General features: G+C 41.8%; 1 protein-coding gene across 1 annotated transcript; it reads left to right on the top strand.

Annotated features, from left to right (window-relative positions):
* The first annotated feature begins 1,989 nt into the window (after positions 1-1,989).
* LOC103369927 (TBC1 domain family member 10A-like) lies at positions 1,990-12,446 on the top strand. Its single transcript, XM_008298779.1, has 9 exons — positions 1,990-2,550; positions 4,457-4,556; positions 4,773-4,880; positions 6,111-6,217; positions 6,304-6,418; positions 6,647-6,712; positions 7,740-7,929; positions 9,372-9,526; positions 9,679-12,446. Exons 1-9 carry the CDS (start codon positions 2,387-2,389, stop codon positions 10,081-10,083), a joined length of 1,410 nt encoding a protein of 469 aa, XP_008297001.1. The 5' UTR covers positions 1,990-2,386; the 3' UTR covers positions 10,084-12,446.
* Positions 12,447-25,395: the final 12,949 nt, after the last annotated feature.

Here is a 25,395-nt window from a genome sequence, read left to right on the forward strand (position 1 = left end):
AAACAACATTTCTTTCTTTTATAGACTTTCAGAATTTTTCAGTTTCCATCACAGAGAATGCTGTTAAAGAAATCCTGTCAAAGTGTTCTATTAAAACACAGGAAGTCTTCTAGAAATGATCAGTCGACGTGATGTTCAGTCACTGCACATTTTATCTAAGGTGCAATATTTCCAAAAAGTTGGATATGCTGCTGTGACATTTATTTCCTTTTTCCTTTTTTTGTAAATTCAGAAAGGGTTTATATATAATCTACAGCTACTGTTCAACTCATAAATCATTGTATTCATTTATTATTAGTAGTTTTCATGCATGTACATTTGATTAAAGTTGCGTATTTTAGTGGATACGGTTGTGTGAGCAGCATGTAAAATTAAATCCAGAACTACATAGCTTCGCCCAAATAATAAACCCTGACATGAACAGAATGGAGCTGCCATATAAAAGAGGCTCGCCCACTTGAACTTTGGTTTACAGTCTGGCCAGCGGTTATATTTTGGGCTGCTCCACATCGTCACACAGTAAGTATTTGAATATTGCAGTGTAACTACTTGGAGATACTTTTAGATTTAGGTACTTCCTACTAACACTAGTAAAACAGATATATAAAGAGTACTTTATTGATCCCCAGAAGGAAATTGCAGTGGTGCAGCAGCAGCTGACATATCAGAAAACACACAAAACTTGACATGAAGTAAGTAAGAAAAACTGCATTTTAAAATATATATACATGTGCAGAAAAGTAAATATAAATGTCATGTAACACTGTTTGTCTCTTATAGCTCTTCAATGACATAAGGTAGCACAGCTCTTTCCTCTCTTTAACTTTAAAGCAGTAACACAAATGTAACACGGTTACTCTTTATAAATGTAAACACAATTCTACACACTGTCTGTCTTATAATTTGGTACATTATCCATCATGCCATATCTGTACACAGTCCTTATTATATCGTTATATTTAATCTTGTATTGTTTCTTATCTGCTTAATTTATATCCAGCTGATATAACGTGTGGATTTCCTCAGTGAGGGACAATATTTAAGAGAAAGTTTATCTTATCTTAAATATGTGAATTATTATATTATACACTCAACACCTGCTTTTTTAAGTCAGGCTTTTGAATGATGTGATTGACATGATGGATTTTATTTATGTTTTACGCTTCTTAGAAATAATTTTGTCTTCGATTTCTCTATTTGTGCTTATGTTTAATCTACTCAATGTATTGTTTGTTACTTAATGTTTTATTATATTCTTATTCTGGTTTTATGAACTTTAACTTCTATTTTGCCCTTCACCTATCTATCTATACTTTGTTATTAGATATTTTATTTACTTTGATCTCATCTGATGTTTCCTCATGTGTTATTTAGGATAGTGTTTCCCCCAGTTCCTCCTTTCTGACATGATGTTGGCTTGGTTGTATTGTTTTATTGCATTTTTTATTTCTTTTCACCTGTACAGCGCTGACTGTTTCCTAATTTATTACTTGGTTTAGGCAAGTTTATGTCTCTTGTCATAGTACTTTTTATTTACGTAGTACTTTTATCCTTTTCTCTACATATTTTATTTAGAATTTCTTAGATCTAGATTTGTATATTTATTCATGTCTTGTGATTGTTGTGTACCAGTCTTATTTGCCACACCAAATTCCTTGTGTGTGCAAGCTCACTTGGAAATAAAAAGCTTCTTATTCTTATTCTTCTTTGCATGAAAGTGTTAAACAAATATAGTGATTTATTGATGCACCCTGACATGTACATTTATCGAGGCTGTGATGGTTGTAGAGAAATTATGTTTTAATCTCTGGAGGTTATTTCAGCTGAATATAAGAAAGCAGCTGGTGACACAAGTGCTCACCAGTGTACCTGCTTCCATCAGTAGGTGGCAGTGTGGAGTCACGGGATGCCGCGGATGTTTTGTTTACTAATCTGCTCTTCCTTGTAGCCAGCAGCTAACCTACATTCTTGCTGACAGCAGAGATTCTGGCTGAACTAAGGTGTGTGTCAGCTGACAGCTGTGTGATGCTAGCATGCTAACTTCGGTGTTAGCAAACAGAAGCAGTTTTTTGTTAAACCGAAGTCGCTGCATTTAACTCCGTGTTGTTTTAGTTTATTTTTCAATTGGCGGGTCTTATCGTGTGACCCGAGCATTATTATGTGTCCAACTCGAGGAGGTTTACCAGTTAAACCAACTACCTAAGCAGCTGGTTTAGCATTAGCGGGCTAGCGGCTACATCTCGGGAGCAGCTCTTCCTAGCAACCGTAGCTAGCTGCTGCTGCTGCGGCTGGTTGGTTGGTTGGTTGGTTAACGCTAACCAGCGGGCGTCTTCATGGAAAGTTGTGCGAATGTCGCTGTAGACAAGCGAAGATAAATGTTGACTAAATGGCAAAAACCGAGCAGGGTAATGGACTGGACTTGCGGGGCAGCACAGAGAAGCTGACAGATAATGGGAGAGGATCCGAGCCCGAGGTGAACGGCGGCGGCGTCCCCGGAGAGACCCCGGTGGACAAGTACGGCTTCACCGGAGGAGCCCAGCAGAACTCACCGTAAGTGGCGTTTAATACTGCAAATATTTCATATAACACAGCAGCTGGATGTAGTGTTAATTAATGTGGGCACAGGCGGACTCTAGAGTTGTTGTTTATCTCTTGTAGTTGGTTGTTGAAGGAGGTAAATGTGAAGTTGAAGCTGTGTGAAGTTCTAACTGGATCTGTTGTGTATTTGTGGAAAATCAAATCAAACCCATTCTACTCTGTAAATAGTTGGCTGATTGAGTTATAGTTGGATTTTTGTGTCACCTGGACTTGTAGTTGTCAACCTGTTTGGTCTGTTGTGTGTCCGGTTGTGACCTCTTGACCTTGTAAATGTGAGTCAACTCCTCTTTAGCAGATCAACAGTTTTAATTCTTTCCCTTCCAGATGCATTCATTTACTTATTAAAGGTAAAAGATTGGAGGAAAGTACAAAAAGTGAACTGCATCACAACTAGCAGAGACCACAGTCCTTCTGTGCAAGCGTAGCAGTAAATACTGATTTTTAAATCTTTGTTTGTTGTGAAGGAATTAAGTCGGCTTTCTTACGTCTCTCTAAACTGCCAAATTTCTTCTGAGCTCTTTTGATCTTTCAGCCGTCTAGTTCCCAACCTGGTGATCCAACACTCATGTTCATCATTTTCCCACCTTTTTTTAAGGGATTTAATGCATGAGACAGGATAGAAAACCAAAATCATGATGCACAGTGTTGTGTTTGCTTGTCAGATGCTTAAGTGTTTGTGGTCATTACATGGCTGTGAGTGGACGTTTCATTGTTTAAAGGCGACACAAATCGGTGTTGTTGGGGAAGCACTGGGAAGTTCTCATCAAGGCTAATGCACAAGTGGAATCAAGTGTCCTTCTTAATATTTGTGTCCCGGTTACTGCGTCTTTTAAATAATAATTCAGTTTTATTTCACCTTGTTGTCTCGCATATTCTCTGTAAAATCACTGTGGTTACTGTGGGGTCGTGCTGTCCACCACAACATGATATGAGTCATCCATCGCTTGCAGCTTTCAGAAAAGTGGTTTTCACACAGATCAAATTAAACATTTGTTTTTGAGGCTGTGACCCAAAGTAAACACAGAGATGATGTGTCTGGAATGGACATTTTGCTGACTGCATCAGGGACTTCCATCCATGAGAAGTACACCAGCTTTAAATGTACTGGAAGTCCCTTAAAAGCTGGCTTTCGTATTTGGACCAGCACAACATCCCAGTTTGTGTTCGGTATCTGCTCTGATTGCTCCTAAAGCTGGTCCTTGACTTTACCTTGAATACTGAGAAGGTTTGGCTTCATGTTGTTTAAACATGCTCCATAAAGGAAGTGATTTGAGTTGATTTTGAATACATGATTACTTGAATAACTGATGAAACTGGGCAGTCTATGTTGACCTCTGCAACAATAAAGTATTTAGTTGTGTTCTGTTTTAAAGACACAATACAAACTGTCCTTATCTTCATTGTCAGTCAGATAAGATCGGAGTAACAGGCGGGACTCACTTTAACCATCGCACTGCAAAAGCTGTGGCCGTTAGTCTTTCAAGTAGGTTTTTGTCAAACAGCCCAGGAAATCTGTGTCACAGTGACAGCTCTGATGTTCAATAGCACTGCATTGAAGTGAGACACTGATGAGTGTTTTGTGTAGGAGGCTGTAGTGCGCTGAACTAGGGGAAAGTTCTCCCAGAGCTTCCTGTTTTCCTTGTACTTTGCTGCCGATGGCAAGTGTTCAAGTGCTTTGTCTGAGGGTAGGTTTCCTGCATGTACGAGGAAGAGATGGCTGTCGTCAGCGCCCCGCCCCCTCTCGTGATAGGATTCCTCTGTCATAACTACAGGGAAGTGACAGAGGACGGCTCATTATCAGCTTGTCTGAAAGTAATTGGTGTGCTTTTATTAGTTTCACTGTGCCCTGTCTCCACAGCTCTGAAGACGTCCCTATTGAGGTGTTGAGGCAGCGGGAGGCAAAATGGCTGGAGATGCTCAACAGCTGGGACAAGTGGATGGCCAAAAAACACAAGAAGGTCTGCTTTATAAACTGTCAATGTCCTCTGTTATTATTATAATGTCTTGATAATGAGATAAATCAGATACATTTATCTCCTAAAGTGAGCTGGAAAACATGCAACTATTGCACCATCATCCTTTTTTAATCTTAATTCTGTCCAAATCTGCTCTTATTCTTCTTTTGTGTTTCTTTTCTTTCGTCTCTTGATTAACTTTGCATGTTTTACTAACAGGTCAAAGAGCGCTGTCAGAAGGGAATCCCTCCATCGCTGCGAGGCCGGGCCTGGCTGTACCTCACTGGGGGCAAAGTGAAAAGGGAGCAAAACCAGGGCAAATTCGAGGTTTGTCATAGATTTATAGCCCCTGTCGTTATCTAAAACATGTATATTCATGATTTACAAGATAAAAACAGAATTTATTGATCCTGCATTGGAGAAATTTACAAAAAGCTAGAATGTGCAATTCCAAAAATAAATTGCAGCTGTGATTGCAGATCTGCAGCTTGAACGGTACAAAACATGTATAAGAGGAAGCTGGTATTGAGCTCATTATTTGAGGGCGCCCACTCAACAACTCAGCTTCAGCCACAACAAAATATGTAGTTTTACTGAGAACCAGAGAGGGCCAAGGTACTTTCTAGTGTCTCAGATTTAGCAGTACGCTAGCAAGCATCCAAACAGGGCCATCCATCCATCCATCCATCCGTCCATCCATCCATTATCTATACACCACTTAATCCTCACTAGGGTCATGGGGGGCTGGAGTCTATCCCAGCTGACTCAGGGTGAAGGCAGGTTCACCTGGACAGGTCACCAGTCTATCACAGGGCTACACTTAGAGACAGACAACCAAGCACACTCACATTCACACCTACGGACAATTTAGAATCGCCAATTAACCTCAACATGTTTTTGGACTGTGTGGGAGGAAGATGGAGAACCCGGAGAGAACCCACACTGCACGGGGAGAACATGCAAACTCCATGCAGAAAGATCCCGGGTGTCCTCACCGGGATGCAAACCGGTGGCCTTCTAGCTGCGAGGCAACAGTGCTAACCACCGCACCCAAACAGGGTTATGTTACACTGAATTAATTTAATTATGTAGCTTCCATCATACTGTACTCTAGCACTTACCATTAGCACAAGCTGTATTTGATTAGATGTCTAGCAACAGTTGTCATCACAGAAACGACTTCACCCCCTACGAAAAAAAAACAACCTGTCTTTATCTTTTAATCTGTGTGTGGTCGGGAACGGAAAATTCAAAAATAGCAACAGTAGCTAAGATTGCACAACATTTATCAAAGGCTAAACTGTACATGCATGTTGTTGTGAGGAGTTCATAGCTTCACTCAGGTTTTAAGTTCCAGAATAAAATGTCTTTTCAAAAAACGTGAAATTATTTATGTGTAAAGTTGCAAAAGCTGCATAAATTGTCATCATCAATTCAGGTCACTGTTATTTATAAAGTACATTTAAAGCAACAGCTGCTCATCCAAAGTTCTTTCCAATATAGAAATAAGATTAACATTACAAGTGACTAAATGTAATTTAATTTGTGTTGCTTTAGGAACTGGATGAGCAGCCAGGAGATCCCAAATGGGTTGATATCATCGAGAGGGACCTCCATAGACAGTTCCCCTTCCACGAAATGTTTGCAGCTAGAGGAGGTCACGGGTAAGAGCTTCCTTCTGTGTGTTTCCCAAATACTTTGTGTTAGCGTGGCTGAACACAGTGTGCTTTATAAATGTGCCGACGTACAGGCAGCAGGACCTGTTCCGCGTGCTGAAGGCTTACACTCTGCATCGACCTGAAGAGGGCTATTGTCAGGCTCAGGCTCCCATTGCTGCTGTACTTCTGATGCACATGCCAGCTGAGGTGAACACACACTCATGATACAACCGTTCCAGACTTTTTTTCCTTTAATATGAAATATCCAGACAGCGGATATCCACTGCGTAAAATGAGTGAAATAATAATATGTTTAACATGATGGTATAAATTCACTGGTAAATGTTTTAACATCTGTCCTCTGTGTTAAAACGGTCAACCACACACACACATGCTTTACTAAACATCTACTCTCATCCTCTGTCTTTATCCTAGGATGCTTTCTGGGTTCTCGTCCAGATTTGTGAAAAATACCTGCCGGGATACTACAGCACCGGCCTGGTATGTTGAAAGAAGTGCTTGAGAATGCAATTAGAGTTTAACAAGATGACTTATGAATTGTTCAGCTTGTGAAATTGTATACATGTCTGTTATAAGCAGAAATAGACCCACAATGTTGCTGTAACTTCCAAGAGCACTGGACCTCTAAAGCCTCATTTTCTGACACGTTATAGAACTGAATGTATTAAAGTATGTATCCCACAACTTTGGACGAGTTTCACCTGGTCAGAGCAGACCGGAGCTGGAGGGAGAGTGGTAAGAAGAAAGCCTGGGGACTCACCATGTATGTGAATGAGAGATGGTGTAATGCTAGCTGCACGTTAGCACTAAAGAGCGACGCTGCATGAAGGATGTTAAACTGCTGGTGGTTGGTTTGCGGCCGTTTTTACCTGCCGAGGGAGTTTTCACACGTCCTGCTGATTACAGTTTACCTCCCCCCCTCGGCTGATGCTGCTGCAGCCTGTGAGCTCATCCATAGTTCAGTGTCCCAGCTGCAAACATCACACCCTCAATCTCTGATCATCATCTCAGGAGACTTTAATCATACATGGCTCTCTACCACTCTCCCTGTGTGCGGACACCGGGATGCATTTTGCTTAATTATTGTTATTTTCTTGTACTTTCTATATTTTTGGATGCTGCTGTGGTGTATAAATTTCCCCCAATGGAGGATAAATAAAGTATTCTATTCCATTCTATAGAAATGTATATTTACTCAAGGAGAAGGTGGCGTAAACTCAACTTAAAGATTTACGCTTTTTTAAAGTTCAGTTTGATTTCGAAAGCCAAACAGAATTCTCTGTTTATGGAGTGAAAAACTTCCTTCTGCCTGCTGGTATGCGTGGCTACCGGTGGCGTTAGACTTGTCAGGCCAGTGTGACTCCAGCTTAACACTGATATGCTAACAGCCTAATAACATGAGGTGGTGACAAGGACGCGATAATCAGACAATCAGATTAGGCAAAGAGAAAGAAGCCTGTTCTGTCCCGCTCCTCTGACCAGCTGCTGTTCCGCGTCGTCCCCGCAGGAGGCGATCCAGCTGGACGGCGAGATCCTGTACGCTCTGCTGCGGCGGGTGTCTCCCGTGGCCCACCGCCACCTGAAGAAGCACAAGCTGGAGCCCATCCTGTACATGACCGAGTGGTTCATGTGTGCCTTCTCCCGGACTCTGCCGTGGGCCTCGGTGCTGCGTGTCTGGGACATGTTCCTTTGCGATGGTGAGGCGCCACACAAACTATTCACTGATCTACGTGATAAGTGTTTAACTCTGACCTGATGAGTCACTTTTGCGTCACAGAATGGATTTTAAAATGTGCTTCGTTGACCCGAAAGAGACGTGAAATGACTTGTGATGTGGTTGATCGACCGAGTGGAGAGGTTACGATGCAAAATAGAAAATAGCACATTTGAATTTGGGGGCATGCCTACGTGTGATTTAGAGGAGAGAAATAAGACAGTGTGGTTAAAGATGTGTGTTTTTATTTTTAAATTCAATAGACCTTTTATTGTATATTTAACTCAGTTATATAAATAAGTAACAGCAGTGTTTACTGATCATGTTCCCATCAGCTTCCCCTTTAGGCCTTGTCCACTTTAATGCAGACATTTTTCTAGACCGATACTCTGTTTTAAAATACTCTATCTACGTGACTATCTAAACTAAATATCCTCACATACCACAACCCGCAAAAACGAGCACAAACGTTGTAAAAAGTATGTCACAGCCAGTCAGCATCTACAATGCATAAAATACCAGAGAAGATCAATCTGTCATTTTGTCTTTTCTGCAGACTTTGGACTATGGATGCAGAAGTAGAGGCTTCTGCATGCCAGTCAAGTGAGGCTGTAAACGCTAACCAAATGCACACAAAGCTGTTTGTGCGTCCAGCATTGTGGTTGTTGAACAAACAAACAGAGGTCTGACATTGTTTCCCAAACTCTCTGTTTTACACGTCCACACAGATACACACAACCCGGAGTTTTACAAAATCTGTACTTTAGAAGGCATTTCAAAAACAATCTTTGTTGGATTCACCCTAAAATGAGGAACAAAAACCAACTTTCCGTATCAGTGTGGCCTTAATTTGACATGAAAAAGGTAATAATCTTTAAAGCTTCAAGAAGCTTTCTCTTTCTCTTTGACGAGGCTCAGTCAAAGACAAATATTTACTAGTAGTGAAAAACGGTGCTTCTGGCATGTGGAAGAACTGGTGAAGGGGTTAGATGGGTGTTACGTAATAAATGTGGTTTTCCTTGTTGTTGATCGGTGTGTTTGTGTTTAGTGGTGCAGCTTTTTCTACCAGGAGAAATCCCCCAACATAATCTTAATTATTTGTGAGTGACCTGACAGCTATTAATGGAATGTTCTTGTGACGATGCAAATGTTGGACACGTGAAGCCTCTCAGTTGTTTCAGTTTGAAATAATGAATATGACATTCAAAGCAGAACACCATAGGGACTTTCCGGGGATAAAATAATTACAACCGAACTATATTTAGATGCTGCTTTGAAAACACGTTCAGTTCCTCCAAAGGTTCCTTGTTGATGGGGAAGGTTCCTCCAGTGGAGCAGTTGTGAATGGTCATGATTGAGAAATGTTGATGCTAACAGCTGTACCTTCACGTCAAGCCTCTCGTCACATGTGTGTTGTTTTATCAGGAGTGAAGATCCTCTTCAGAGTCGGCCTGGTGCTCCTGAAAAGCATGCTGGGAACCCAAGAGAAAGTGAAGGCCTGCCAAGGTCTCTATGAGACGATGGAGCGGCTCCGAGCAATACAGCCACAGTACATGCAAGAAAGCTTCCTGGTGCACGAGGTGGGGATGTACTCGTAACCGTTTTAGTGTTTTGAACCTACGTGACTGCTGTTTTATCTACATGCAGAATCCCCTCTTTGACTTTGCCCTCCTGCGGCTGTGGGAGCGGCGTGTCACATGTGGTTCACACTCGTTCTGTGTCTGTGCTTCAGATTGTAGAGTTGCCGGTGTCTGAGAAGGACATTGAGAAGGAACACCTCGCCCAGCTGCGTCGCTGGAAGGAGACTCACGGAGATCTACACTGTAAGTCTCCTCCCAGGATGCACGGCGCCAAAGCCATCATGGCCGCCGAGCCGCCGAGCCGCCAGGACCTGAGGCAGAGACCGACCATCATCGTGGAGTCTCCTCTGGCACCGAAGCCAGACGGGGAGCAAGCCAAGGACGCCAAGGGAAGTAGAAAGACTGTCGAGGAAAACGGGAAGGAAACACTCGTCCCGCCACAGCAGACAGATAATCCTAACCCTCCTCCCTCCGACTCTTCACTTCTCCTCAATCACACAAACATACCAGGGTCCAAAGAGAGTCTGAGCAGTGCAGAGCATGACACTTACCTGTAGCAGGGCAACGTTTACACCAGTTAACAAGCATGAATCATTCCATCTAACTTAGCGGTCACACGCTGTCAGTGACATTAGAAACATTACTTAATGCGTCTGTAGCAGTCACACCGAGAGTTTTACTATTTTTATAAGTCATTGCACTCCAGACAAAGTCATGAAATTTAAAAAAAGTAGTTTTAAAACTTTCTAAAACTGAACAAAATGCCATCGTTCAGACTGTTAGGCTGTTATACTCAACACACTTTGTGTCATTACATTTATACAGGTCACTACAGACTGTGCTTTTAAGCTAAATGGTGCAGCGATGAACGTTTAGCTTTAACGTGCAGGACATTTGTACAAATGTAATGGAACTCAAACGTGTAATTTTCAGGGAGCCACAATCAGACATGGGAGAGTGACGCTAATAGCTTCATGGGACCGAACCACAGACTGTATATAAAAGATGGACGTAGCCATGTATTGTTTTTGAAGCCTCAAATTTACAATCTGGTCATCACCGTCGTGTTTTTTTCATACGTGACGGGACAAGTGAGGGACGGATCTGACAGAGAAACTGAGAACACTACGCACGGCCGTACAGTAGGAAGTTAGCCCTGCTTTATTGTGGATGTCACTCTAAATGGGTGCGTCATATACAAAATAAACACTGTGCTGTATTAAAGGAGACATAAAACACCATAAAGTAAGTAGGACAGTGTTTACTGAGCTAATCAAGGAAGAAATAGAATCATTTCCTTACTGGCTTCCAGAGGAGTCGCCCCCTGCTGGCCGTTAGATGAAATGCAGGTTAGGTCTGTTGATTAATTTTTCCCATCCAGTGCTGACGTCTGTCTTTATATCCAGTCTGTGGCCTGAACATGTAGGGACACACACTTACTCACTGTTAACAGCTCCTGCTGCTACTTACCTCTTAAAGCAGTGCTCTGATTATCGCTTTTGTTTTAAATGAAGTCTGATTTTTGTCTCAGTTGATGAGATCTTTTCCAGAGCACTTTGCCTTCATGGTCTTCCTTTTTTGCCTACATTAGTCACTACTTTGCCAACGCCGAGATTTGTACGTATCCTGCTTCGCTAGTCTCAGCCATTCGCGTTCGTTTTATAGACTCGCAGTTCATCAGCGTGTCTGTTGCTGAGCTGCACCCGTGAGTTTGTGTTTGCTGTCTTTGAACACTTGAGGGCGTCCTGAGATCGTCGCTCAGCCTCAGTAGCAGCAACACGAGAATAAAAACTGACACAAGCTGTGTGACGCTCACATGAAGGAAGAAAGTGCAGGGACATCTAGTGCCACTAAGCCAAAGATTTGTAATGAATATTTTTAAGGAATTATTCCAATCAGTTACGTCTTACAGTATTTGATTGTTGTCAATTTGGGAGTGCAAAGAGTTTCTATTTATGTTGTGAATGAATTGCGATAAATTGTGAAGAATCCTGAGCTGTTTTTTTGTACAATCCGGTTTAAAGGTGTGTGGATCTGTTGATTCATGAACGTCTAAAGGAAAAAGCCAGCGTTAGGACATTTTTGTTCACTACAATCTCAGAATATAAACGGAATCTGCTTCTTTTTGACAAATTTGTGGTGGAAATATTATTTTTGTTGACAAAACTGCGTTGAATCAGCTGCCAAGATTAAACTCCAAATTCAATATGAAGTAAAGGGAATTATCAAATATAGTACCGGACAAAACTACATCTGAAAAATGATCCGATCAACAGAAGATATTTAAAGTCAAAGGAGCCATAAACCTTTTGATGGTCACCAAATTGTAGGTGTTGATACTTACAAATAAAAAATGAATTCATTTGCAACCAGCATTAAACATTCTGCTTTATTAGCAGTTCCACACGTGTAAGCTTACATCAGAGTATTTTCTTGTCAGGAATGTTGTTGTGGTTGTGGGTCGGTGTTAACTTCACATTGTGGAGATTTTTGAAGTATTTGTTACGGGTTTATTAGAAAGCACTCTGAGGCCTGTGAGAGGCAAATTGACGCTTAAGTTTAAGCAACATGCAGCTCTTCAGCTGTCTTGTAACGGTGCGTCACCCAGGGATCTAAATGATGAGTTAGCCAGTCGTTCTGAAGGATGCAGGGATTGTACCGGATGTGGTTTGCGAGCGACACATTTGTTAAAGTTTGTGCTTCAAAATCCAGCAAATTCATGTAAACAAAAAAAAAAAGAAAGAAAGAAAAATGTACACTCCTTTAAGTAAGATGCTGCATATTGCTAATCATTGCAATAGTTCTGTTTCAGGAGAACCTTTATTAAACCGAGGGGCTTGTAAATTTGCAACTTTAAATGTAAGTTTATTTCCAATCTTTTCTCTCATTTGGTTTAAAATCAGCTTTTTCAAATCTACAAGGTGTTGTTTGTTTTTTTAATCAAATTGCATTTAAATCAATAAAACCTGAAACGTCTGATTTTGCAGATTCCCCATCTCTTTTTTTTCTCTGCATTTGCTATTAAACAAAGAAAAAGGGGGACAAGAGGTAAAAAAAAAAAAAGAAGCGCCACACAGACGGGACCCAACAAGCGGTATTTGAATACACCCTGTGTTATCATTCAGCGCCCTTACACCCGCCCTCCCTCGCCCACGCAGCAGCACACTTCCTCGGGACACCTGTTTCTCCGGCTCTTTCAGCTCTTTGAGGAATTTGCATCTCAAATAAGGCGAATTCCCACAGCACCGTCCAAAGCGCCTCACGCAGCCATTCGCCTTTGGTCTCTGAATGGACTCTTCTGCGTGTATACAGGCCTTCTTATTCTTTTTTTTTTTTCCCCCCCTCTGCAAGTTTCAGCTGCAGTCCAAGAACATGACGGCCAAGAATCTTCTCCTCTACATTTTAATCCATCCTGCTAGACTACACTTGGATGTGATTAGTTAGATTGTTATGGTCTCGATACTTCCGCTCGTTTTAAGCAGCATTCTGTCATTTGGCGATGCATGTGGTGGGACTGATTAGAGATAAATGGCTACACCCTGCAAGTCAGATGCGATCGCAGGTTCTCCCTCCCAAGGCTCCCTCGCAGCCTTCACACTGACTTTTTCTATCTCCATTTGTGTGTTTCCTGCCTGTCATTACAGCATTTTTGCATTTCTGCCTCCACTCATCAGCTCCTTTGTGCCCCGTCGTCAAACAATGCGAGCTTGTCCGCCCCCTTCCCCACCCAACTCCACCCTTCACCTCGGTCCGACACCGCCCCACCCCGCGCTACTGCTCGGTGACACCGGCTAGACCTCGACCGAAGACCCGGGAGGGTGTAATGGGAGACCGTCTTTACGGCTAATCTGCTGAAAAAAGAGGGAGGTGTGACCCAGACGTGGCCTCCGTAGCCACACTTTCAGACCGAAGGCTGAGCTGAATTCTGAGCATTAGGAGAATAAAAGCTTGTTTCTGGGGCATCTCAGCTCCCTCTCCAGCCCCCCTACCAGGAGCGCTTCAAAAGTCCAGCGACCAGAACCAACCTTTAAATAACGGCGTTGTCATTTTGAGAAAATATCTGTTCTATTTTCCTTGCCTCCAATTTGGAATATGCCCTTTCGCTCATTCCGTGTTGCCATTGAAGCCTTGTTCAGACTGAAAATAGCACCATGTTTTAAAACACACACACTATGTTGGTGTGAACGTGTTGCTACAAGCAGTGGTGAGAAGATGAAATGTGATCCAGTCGGAGTAACACTCTACATGTGCCATAGGACTCATCAGGCACAGAAACACTACGCAGCATGTTTATAAGACTGGAGACGGGATTATACAACTCTGGAAAGTCGTCACTGCAACAATCGTTTCATCCTCCCGTCTCGATGACTGCAGGATTAATGTCGCAAAGTAATCTAGCAGGAAAATGCTCGTGCACAGATTTAATTGCATTTATTCTCCAGCTGACAAAACATTTCCCAGCTCAAATCTGACCTCATTTCCTGTCATTTCTCCAATATTACCATCTAATGAAGACATTAAATACCCAGAACAATATTTAGTTCAGGATTTCTGTCACCTACAGGAGATCATGTGCACCGACGACGTGTGTGAAGCAATTTCATTTCCCTCACAAAGTTATCTTGAGTTTGCCCACCCATGGATGTTATCGAGCTGTAGTTTAACCACATTTTCAGACTTGTTCCAGAAGTAGGAAAACCGCTGACATTTGCAGCCGTATATTTGGGTGGAGACACAGGGGTATTTACAGTATAGGGGTGGGGTACAGGGGTCCAGTACAGTATTTACAGACAAGGTTCCAGGTCCCAAAAGTTTTGGAATTGCGTCCAAAATTACTCAAAATCTTCTGAAATGACTGGAAATGAATCAAAAACATGTCCTAAATTAGTCCCAAAATGGCCTTAATTGTCCACAAACTGACTAAAAATTATCCCAAATTTGTCCAAAACTGACATAAAATTATCCTGAACAAGCTAAAAATGGTTTCAAATTACTACAGCTGGCCCAAAATTACTTCAATTTGTCCACGTAAACAATATTGAATAATCACTGGCCACTGAAAATGGAAATAAAATACATAAAATGAGTCTAAAATAACTTATATTTGTCCAAAATCTGCCCAAAACTACTCAAAATGGTCCAAATTCACAATAATGAATCATCATTGGTCCTTGAAAAAGGAAAAAAAAATGCAAATTTTCAAACCCAGGCTGTTGATTGATTGAAATTTATCCAAAAATGATGCAAAAGTTGATCAAATTAGTCCCAAAATGATCTTAATTTGTCCAAAACTGACAAGAAATTGTCCTAAACAACTGAAAGTTCCAATTTCATTTCCCTCACAAAGTTATCTTGAGTTTGCCCACCCATCATCCAGCTTAGTACAGAACACATGGATGTTATCGAGCTGTAGTTTAACCACGTTTTCAAACTTGTTCCAGAAGTAAGAAAACCACTGACATTTGCAGCCGTGTATTTGGGTGGAGACACAGGGGCTACAGAATTTAGAACATGTTGCAAACCTGCTATATGTCAAGTCAGTTGTTTTTATGTAGCACATTTAAAACCATTGCACTGAAGTACTTTGCATAAAAAATAGAGAACGGGGGATATGAGTAGTGTTATGAATCACCTTAACAAGTTTAAATACTGTGTTTAAGACCCTCAAGTGTTATTCAGGTGTGTTGGTTCTGAAAAATTGATTTAAGAGCATTTGAAAGCAACACAAAATGCCTCATTGCACAATTTTCCCTTTTTTTTTTTAAACTATAGCTGATTCTACAAAGTGTTTTGCTGTGTTTCTATCTCACACACACTCAGAAACCAGTTGCAGCTCTGGTGCAAGCTGCCAATGTGAGGTCCTGCCATTAGCAGCAGCTTAAGGGGTCAATGTGTTGCCAGAGGACACTTGTGCAGAGGTTCGGACCACAAGCAATGCACTCTACCACCTGAGCCGTAGCTGTTTTCCTTTAAACAAAATCAGTTCCACCAGAAATCGAGACAAAAGAGGCAAACAGTTGATGTTAGATGTTCACGAGGATGCAGAAAATTAAGTGTCTGATGCTCCACATTTCCTAAAAGAGGACATCCAGGCCTCCCTATCAACGTGTCCCACCCAATATTCAAACACAACCTTCATCTTTGTTTGCTGTTAACTAGAGATACGGCCTTTCTCAGAGGCGCGTTGGGTGATTTGTTGCTAGAAGACTCAACACTGTTTAAAGAAGTTCAAAGTAAGTGTGTGAGTGTCTGATGAACTATCTTACATAAGTAGCCACTCTGCTGTACTTGTAGCCTTTTCCTGAGCTCACGCAGGAATCACTTCACCGTTTACTCTTCAGTAGTGTCGTAGCTACACCCGACACAAGTAGGGCACGGACGTAAACAGATATGTCACACGTGATGTCTGTTTATACACCGGAGCTGTTTATGGGGGGCGGTGAGTATAGTGAGGTGGATGATCTCACGAAGCCATATGTGTGAAACGTCTGGGAGATTATAGTCTGGCTTCATGAGCTGCAAAGCCCCTCTAAAGCTTTTTGGTAACAAGGACCGAGGGTCTGCAGCTTTATCCCCACCTGCCATCCCCCATCATGCCCTCTGCTCAGCGGGGCGATTAGAAGGGGTAGAGGTCAGAGGCACCCAACGAAAAAAACACAACTTTGATGAGTGAGGTAGCTTTATTTATGCAGAACTTTTCACAACAACAAAAAAAGAGCTTCAGTGTCCAATTATGAAAAATATGAAACTGTAGAACATGTGGGGCGATTAGAGGCCAGGAGGCATCAATAAATGAGCAAAAACAGGTTCTGAGAAGAGATTTAGAACCCCCAAAGGGACACTGTTCCATAATCTAAAGCCAGAGCAGAGGTCTTGAACTTTGCGTGTCACCAGGAAACCTTATTCTGATGACCTGAGAGGCCAAGTGGATCAACACCTCACTGATAAATGGAGCAACCAAATTAGCTAATGCTTTAAAAGTAATTAGGATTTTAAAGCCAGTTGTGCAGTTCACAGGAAACCTTTGAAACAAAACCAGAACTGAGGTGTCATCAAAGAGTCTTTGGTAGTGACGGTGCAGCAGAGGTTTGGACTGATTGTAGACGTGCTGCAGCGTAAACAGGAATGAGTACGTCACAGTAGTTAAGATGCAAAAAAATAAACAGTGTATGATTGGTCCAAGTTATTGAAAAGACAAGAGTGGAAACAAAAGACTAGGAAACAGAAATGCTGTGGAGATTTCTGCCAACAATGAATCAAACACTGCGGAACCCAAGTACTTTAAGCAAAACATCATCAGTAAAGCGATGATAACTAACACAACCAAACTACTGACTACATATAAAGATCTGTGCTGACATCACCCACAGGTTTTCTGAACCCTCTACCTAACTACCTGCTTATCTAAAAGTGAGCAGAGAGGAGGAGCATGATGGAGCTGAGGCCGGCCTTGAAAGCATCTCTCGCCTTGGACTCACCGATGACGACACCCACCTGTCACTCAATGCAGCCACAACCTTCATTATGGGTAACTTCAAGCCTTAACACAATCTAAACAGGTGAGTAATGGGAAACTTCACCACCCTACAGTCGTCATGAACAGAGAAATTAGCAGCAGAGTGCAAAACTGTTTTGTGTAACAGGCTGTAAACGTGTTTATTTCTGCTGTAAAGTTGGGGATTGACTTGCTTTTAAAGCCAACCTCAAGTGGACATTTGTGGAACTGCATTTTTTTTGTTTTGTTTTTTGCATTTCATTTTTTGTCTTAATGTTAGAAGTTGCAACTTCAAAAAAACTAATAAATAAAGTGATCCAAAGAGAACAAGCAAAGAGAGAATTATACACATCCCAGAATAGATCCTTGAGGAACACCACAACTTTGATTTGTTGATAACAATTTGAACGGTACTGACTCGGATTGTAGATGGTATGCATTTTGTGTCGTCTGTGTTTGTTTGCATGTGCTAATTTCAGTCTGACAAGATTGTTTCTGGACATTAATTGTACAGTCCTGGCACAAATGCTACTCTTGTGACACTAGGCTAAATCCACATGCTAGCCTCAGTGTCAATTCAGTTTGATTACTCAGATCCAGTTTTTTAAATTTTATTTATCTGTGCACAATATTTTTTTTAATGTGATCAATGTCAGATTCTAGTGGTCACTGTTCTCAAATGAGCCAGGAAACACCAATATACATGGATGCATAGATGTCTAGATATCAATGAACACACTACAATGTCAAGTGGGCATCTGTGTTGTGTTTTGCTTTTTTGGGAGGGGAATTCTGCTTCAGTCTGGATGGAAGGTTAAAAAAAAAAAAAGTGCATTTAATAGTTTGCTAATCTCAGTGAGAACATTGTCTCATGGATGTTTCTATTTGTAACTCCCCCATGTTTGGTGGGGAACTGCTTTGATGACAAGTTTCAAGTAGCAGCTCTGCACGTGTGGGACAGGAAGCTCAGTGGAAGGTGTCAGGGGTCAGACAGATGCTCATTGAATGGACGCTGGACAGGAAGTGTGTTTGCCCCCTTTTACGGCTCCGCTCAGGACCACGGTAGCTGGTCGTGGAGCCCTGATGATCTCAGATCCATCAGCTTTTAAGACACAAGGTTATGATTTGTAGGAGGAAATGATAAGGCACACCTGTTTGAGTTCCAGCCGGGGATCCCCCTGATCTCGTGCAAGGCGTCTTATGAATCATCCCAAGACTGATTTATATTGCTTTGTCCAGCCTGCATGGAAGAGAGTGCATGATGGCAAACCTTTACACTGAGGTCACTGAATCTCTAGCGCTACTATACACACTCAGGTTCACTGTAAAAGATAAAGCAGAGATGCAGTGAGCTGATGCTTTTAGTTTTGTTGTCAGACTTTGACGACTGCAGCCGTTGACCAATTGGCTTTTCCTGTCTGCGGCTGATACAAAATATACTCCAGTCTGGCCATAAAAGATCACATCATCCAATTATTTTGGTCATTTTCCACTTAATTCCCGCGTGTTTGAAGTGGGGTAGTCTCCTGGTTACACATTATACAGCCTCCAGGCCTATCAGGTGTTGTGTTTTGGGGACCTCCATGTGACCTCTGAACTGCTGCTCAGCCTTCTCCTCTGTTTCCTGCACACAACTCGCTGCTACAGGAGTCTGCAGGTTTTACATTCTCTCTGGCATGTTTTACTTTCTTTGCACTTTATAAAGATGTATTTACTGGTGTGCATGAACGCTCAATCCGCTGTAATTAGTTACCGAGCCGCAAAAATGTTCTGCTCAACAAAGCGCTGGATCGTAGCCGAGCTGGATCGTCAGGCTTGTTAGTTGTTGCTGTTGAAGCTGACAAATCACAATGCATTATCAGTCTGCATATTTGACATATTGAGGAATGCTCATAACTTAAAAATACCTACAGCAGCAATTCTCCGTGGTTAAACCACATCGGTTTTAACGTGTAATTACAGTAATTGAGAAGATGGGAAAAGCTCATCCGGTGGTGCGTCTCAACCATCATGCATGTTGATTGTGTCGCTGATTTTGTAAATCAAAAAACAACAGAGTATTTTAATAATGTAAACGGTGTCATAAGCTCATCTGTAAGTCATGACAAAGTTTACAGCGGCTAATGTGTTCGTTTTTAGGTCATCTCAGACTGTTTTCTGTCTGAGATGTGTCTTGCAAACTTTACTTGGCAGCGTTCGTGTTGCATGTTTATCTCTTCACCGGGGATGTTTGTTAGCTGCGTTGATGGTGTTTTTGCACTAATCTGTATTGATCTGAAGTCACATCCTGCCATTGTTGTGTCACATCCCCACTGTCTCCTCTCTTCCTGTCCATCTAGTCCTCTCTTTCCCTGGCAAGGAAGCCGGGATCTGGGAGAGGATACACAGAGGTGGGGGGGCAGAGCTGTGGTGTTTGTGTGAGGCTGAGGGAGAAAAGGGGGAGCAATGCTCTGGCCCTGATAAAAGGCCGATGTTGATGGTGAGCAGGCTGTGATAATGCTAACAGAAGCGTCCGCCAAATCGTAACACCAACACAGTAAAGAATTGGAGGTTTTTTCTTATAAAAGAAAAAATAGGTCACCCCATTGTAGGATATATTAGTCTTGGAATCTTGTGCTGCCTTCAGGTTATACCCAAGACGCTGAGCATCAACCTTTACAGACAAATTTAGCTGGATCATTGGGTTACTAATCTAATAGTACTGATCTTTTTTTTTCTTTAATTTATCAAGCCCTCAAAAAGACACGTGTTTACCTTCAAGGGGCAAAAGCTAAGATAGAAGCAGAGGAAATATTGGGTCACCATTAGGCGACCAAGTCGGAGGAGGAAGGAGGTCGTGGTGGATGAATGGGCCAACACAATTTTAATAGAAGAGACCCCTGTTTCAAACCAAAAATTCATCCATCCATCATCTATACACCGCGTAATCCTCACTAGGGTCGTGGGGGGATGGAGTCTATTCCAGCTGACTCAGGGTGAAGGGGACACCTGGACAGGTCACCAGTCTATCACAGGGCTACACTTAGAGACAGACAACCAAGCACACTCACATTCACACCTACGGACCATTTAGAATCACCAAGTACTGTGGGAGGAAGCTGGAGAACCCACACTGCATAGGGAGAACATGCAAACTCCACGCAGAAAGATCCCGGCTGTCCTCACAGGGACATGAACCAAGGACCTTCTTGCTGCTAGGCGACGATGCTAACCACTGACCCACCTTGCAGCCCCCAAAAATTAATGTTTTTTTTTTCTTTTTAAATCAGCTCTATCCCACAAAAACTACAGTCTAATCAAACCAAACTGATTCATAGAAATGTATTTGCCATGTCATGGCTGTGGTTTAAATATGATTCTTTTACAATGTGTTTGAAGCTTCTCCTTAATTTTCTGGGTTACCAGGGTGACAAGTCCCGCCCCATTTAATGCATGATTAGTCGGCTGCAGAGGCGCGACAACAAAGCATTAAAATCAGTGGCAAAGATGTGTTGAGACACATTTTAGTGCTATACAACTTGTGACCATAATTCAGGAGAAAATGCATTTCCCTCTAGGCATAATTGAGAATGCAGTTTCGTATGCATGTCTATTCTTTTTACGATGATGCTCCCATAAAATTGCAGAAGTAGCCATTTTAACCCAAACCATAATTTTCCTTTGTTGATCAAATCAAATAGTTTGTTACCTGAATCTAGCCAAACTAGCATCATTCAGCTAGTTTACTTCTGCAAAGTGGTCTGTAACAGTTCTCGAAGGAACAGTCAAAATGTGGTCCTGCTGATGTGGTCATCCTATCAGAAAATACTTATATGGACAAAAATGCATTTTCTTGTTTCACTTGGATGACTTGTTAGCATTAAGAATTTGTCACCACAGACTGTATAAGGTTGTGTTGACTGGCTCTGAAAAGTGAAGCCCATGTTAGAGAGCCTTGAAGTGCGTTGAGTGACATGAGGTGCTTGTCTCAAAAAGCTCCGGCTCCCATAGACTCTCATTCAAAAGTTGTCATGAGAAGCTGAGTCTAGGGATGTGACAGTAGAGACAGATGCGATTGAGGGGTTCAGTGCCAAAGCGAACCAAACCACAAAAAGTTGAGTTTTATGGGTTTTTTTTAAGTGTTTATGGTCTACTAGTTTGTGGCAAAGTGATCCAACCAACAGCCTACTAGTCATGTCATATACGACTTTGAAGTTTGGCCCATAATGGTTTTGGCATGAAAATTTAGTGGCAAACTGGGCCAAGCCATTGACCATTACATCGTGGGCGCAGGTAGTTGCACGTGTTCAAGATGACGGACTGCATCATCTTGAATCACAATAAATTAAAACTTAATGAACCACCACCAAGCATCTATTTCTACCCCATGGCCTTCAAAAATATCTCTTGTTCCTTATGATGACCCATGTAAACCAGAATTCCAGACTAACTTTTTCACTTGTAGCACCCTGCACCCTCGGCACTACAATTTACAGATGTCCCCTAAACGCCCCACATTGCAGGTAGAGGCTGTTGGTATCTGCTGCTATGCAGTTATTCAATTACCAATGAAACTACATTCAATACCTACCAAAATAAGACCCCTTTAGAGTGAGATTCTGCTTTTTTTTAAAAAGAAAGCACAACCAAAATAAACAGTAAAAACCGTCAGAAGGCACTAAAAGAACAGATTAGACTGCAACAAAATAGTTTTATTGCATTAATGTTTGCATGTGTGCATGAGGGGGAAAATAAGGGATGTATGTGTTAGCACATACCAGCAAGTGACCTCATAGCCTGTTATAATTGAGACTAACGACAAAAGCATATGCGCATCGAGACCTGTGGTTTGAGGTTACAATAGCTTATTGTATTGCGTCCACTGTAGCCAAGGGTGTTACACAGAGAGTGAACGTGCAAGACTGTGGAGTGTGTTCTGTGCACGTGTGTGTGTGTGTGTGTGTGTGTGTGTGTGTGTGTGTGTGTGTGTGTGCATCTCTCAACCTTGAAACTATACTGAAGGCTTGTGTTTCAAAACTGTGTGAAGTTCGGACAGCCATAAAAATCTATAAAACGGTTCGTGTTACATGTGAGGGATAAAAGACTCGGACACTTTCTAAATCCTGCACTGCATTTGGAATAGTTCACACAGTTTGTAGACTACCTACTGCTCCCTGTCTCATCACTGTTCCACACAGTCTTGAGGATAATATGGAGAAGAAGAAGAAATAGGTTTCCCCGCCTGCTGGATTTTCCCTGCAGGAAGAGGGAAATGTGGGTTTAGTGTTTTACTGCAGCTTTTTTTTTTTTTTTGGTGTTTAAACAGCAGGGAGGTTCTGATCTTATCTCTGTTCCTCACAAATGGTTTGGATGGTCAAATTTAAAATGTCTACTTTTAAACATTTTAAAGCCTGTTTCCTCTCCTGGTGATGCACGCCGACAACAGCCAGTTCAACACATTGCTGCAAACAGGAGGGTGTTTGCACTTGTGCAAAATTAAAAACTGTCCGATTTACATATTGAAAACACAGGGGTTGTGTTGCTCTACCTTTGTCTTTCCAAAACTCCATACATGTTCTACTGGATCAAGCCAAGCAACATACTTCAGCACATCACGTTTTTCTTTTTGTCTGACTTTAGTAGTGTAGGTTGGATGTTATCATGCTGGACTATTCCTCTACTTCAGGCTTCTGCAGACTTGTCAGCCAGTAAATGGTCTGCACTTACAATGTTTTCTCATTCACACACACATTCATACACAAATGGTGACAGAGCTGCCATGTAAGGTGCTGCCTGCCATTGGGTTGCCAACTTTGGGTTCCATGTCTTTGACTTTGACTGTGGAGGGGCGGGGGATTGAGATGCCAACCTTGCAATTAGAGGACAACCTGCTCTACCACCTGAGCCACAGCCACTAGTATTTTGATACATCCACAGACGTGTGTGGTGCATCTATAGATGTCATCCCCCAACACCTTTTGCACCCATGCAGCCTCACATCATTATACTTCCACCTCACTGTCAGGACTATGCACTCACTGTTATAGCCCTGGTTTGGTTCATGACAAACATGCTGGACCCCATCTGAACTGAATCATTTTATCTTGGTCTCATCTGACCAATGGGCCTCTTTTCATGAGACTTGTGGTGTTCACAGATCATTTTATAACCACGTTCAAACAGTTAATCTAACTGGAAATCACACATAAATTGGTTTCAATTAAGTTTCCCTTCCTGTGTGTCAGTAACACAGATGACAATCATATTTATTGCACTCTGACGCTTGGCTTTTCAATGTAGTCTTAAGTATTTGTTATTTGAGCAACTTAGAAGCGATACACTGACTATAAGGCAATAACATTTTAAATCATTTGACATTTGAATGATTTTGCACAGAGATGCACTAGTTTCTGTTGTGCACTGTGTGTGGAGGACCTCGTACATTTGCAGTTGCAACCTTTTGTGGAGAAGTGACCTGAATGCTAATTCTGACATGAAGCTGCCACATTTAGATTAATGGAGAGGCGTGTACGTCTGAAAAGGACACCATGTAACTTTCACCCATTGCTAACTAATGACAGTTATATTTTAATATCACTGCTTGAGCATCTTTGTGTGTTTCTTGTCCTTTTACAGACCAACTCCACACATCTGCATCATAGCACAATAAATAGGACTAAAAGACCGTCAGCGTCTGTGCCCATGTACCCGATGCCTTAAACGCTTCAGTGTTACGATCTGAGTCCAGCCTCCCTGTCCTGACTTAACACCGGTGGCAGCTAAATCCTTCAGGACACAAAATATCACTTCAAAGTCCTGCTGCTGGGAGCGACTGCTGAGCTCAATCCAACGCTAAATGATAATAAAAATACCAGCCATGATCAGTTCTGTACGTGCAATCAGCTCTATTAATATAAATACATTGCAAAGCACAAAGTAGATTCGCCCTCTTTTACGAGAACATGACGCCATCACGGCTTTGCTCTGCTATCTTTACAAAGACACTTGTGGTTGTTTATCTCTCATCATCTCTAAGTTTACGTCACGTGCTGTATGTATTTCCTCATTAACCTCGTGTGTCTGCAGGAAAACAAACCTCCTAATTAGTTTTTATCCTGTGGCAGTGAACACGACTCTCTGTGGCTATTAACAAACCACAGTTGCAATAGCGGTACCTCAAAACTCTTCTTGGCTGCTCCGCGTAAGAGACGAGGAGGCGCCCTGCCTCTGTGTAAAAGTTATATTTTCACTTGTGACCCTGAATGCGGGTCAGAGCTATTTATACGTGTTGATGCAAACTGTTTTGGATTTCCCTCTCCCGTCCTCTTATTTAGATTTGATAAATATTTCTGTCTTGGCTCAGGAGACAACATTTTGAAAGCAGGAAGATTTCTATCAACAAACTCTCCCGGTCAAGTGGCCTGCAAACAGAAGGACGAAATTAGCCGTCCAGGCGTGCGCAGCAGGTTAGCTGGTTGTGGAGAGGAGCTCCTGCTGCTGTGGATGACTGAGTGGCTGCGGTGCTGCAGGGTCGACGGGGTCACAGGGTCGAGAAAACATCTTGTGACCTCTTGCACATGTGCTGACTGGGATCAAGACAGGCCACTGTTATTATATACATACAGACATCGGCCAGAGGTCGGCTCCGCGGCTGCATCCTGACCTTTCAAAAACACAAATCCATCAGGGATGCTGATGTGGTGACGTGTGGGACTTGAACGCTTCCTCCAAGAAATCTGCATTTTGTGTATCTTGATTCTGAAGAAGGGCAAAGAGGAACACGAATAAGGTGGATCTATATATATAAAGAGGAGGGCAGATAATGGAAGCTGCTTTCAACATTGTTAGCTTTAATGATCATGAACCTGTTGCACCTTCCCAGTGGATTTGGGCCATTTGGGTCTAGCGGCAAAATATATTTTTCTCTCTTTTCTTTATTTATTTTTATTTTTTTAATCCCATGAAAGGAAGCATTACTGGAGGGTTCTTTTTCTGATTTTTCTTAAGTTTTTGTAACTTAAAATTGGGATATTTCTAAAGATATTTGCAGAAATTTAGCTTGCAATATTGAAAACTTTTCTAGATCTTTTTTCAACAATTACCACTAAATTACCCAATTTTGGCACTTTTTTTTCCACACATTAAAATTTGAAGCTGTGTTTGAACAACAATATCTGACTTTTCACAATGTTCACTGTTAGTTCTCACCACGTTATTGGCTCATAATCTGAAAAAGTTCAATCAAAAAATGATAATGCTAAAGTTAACTAGTGATATTTTCTGAACCATGTGTAGCTGCATGTCACAATAATGCAAAAGTACTCGATGTATCAATTGTTTAAAGAAAAGAATTCTGTTTAGTATTGGGGTGCAAGATGGATCAGTGGTTAGCATC

This window comes from Stegastes partitus, unplaced genomic scaffold (genome assembly GCF_000690725.1).
Source record: "Stegastes partitus isolate 25-593 unplaced genomic scaffold, Stegastes_partitus-1.0.2 Scaffold1350, whole genome shotgun sequence".
Classification (NCBI taxonomy): Eukaryota; Metazoa; Chordata; class Actinopteri; family Pomacentridae; genus Stegastes; species Stegastes partitus.

Bases quoted from the DNA above. Each gene is read 5' to 3' on its own strand.
- LOC103369927 (XM_008298779.1), top strand. From the start codon at position 2,387: ATGGCAAAAACCGAGCAGGGTAATGGACTGGACTTGCGGGGCAGCACA. The intron at 2,551-4,456 runs GTAAGTGGCGTT...CTGTCTCCACAG, and splicing joins GGAGCCCAGCAGAACTCACC to CTCTGAAGACGTCCCTATTG. The intron at 6,713-7,739 runs GTATGTTGAAAG...TCGTCCCCGCAG, and splicing joins GATACTACAGCACCGGCCTG to GAGGCGATCCAGCTGGACGG.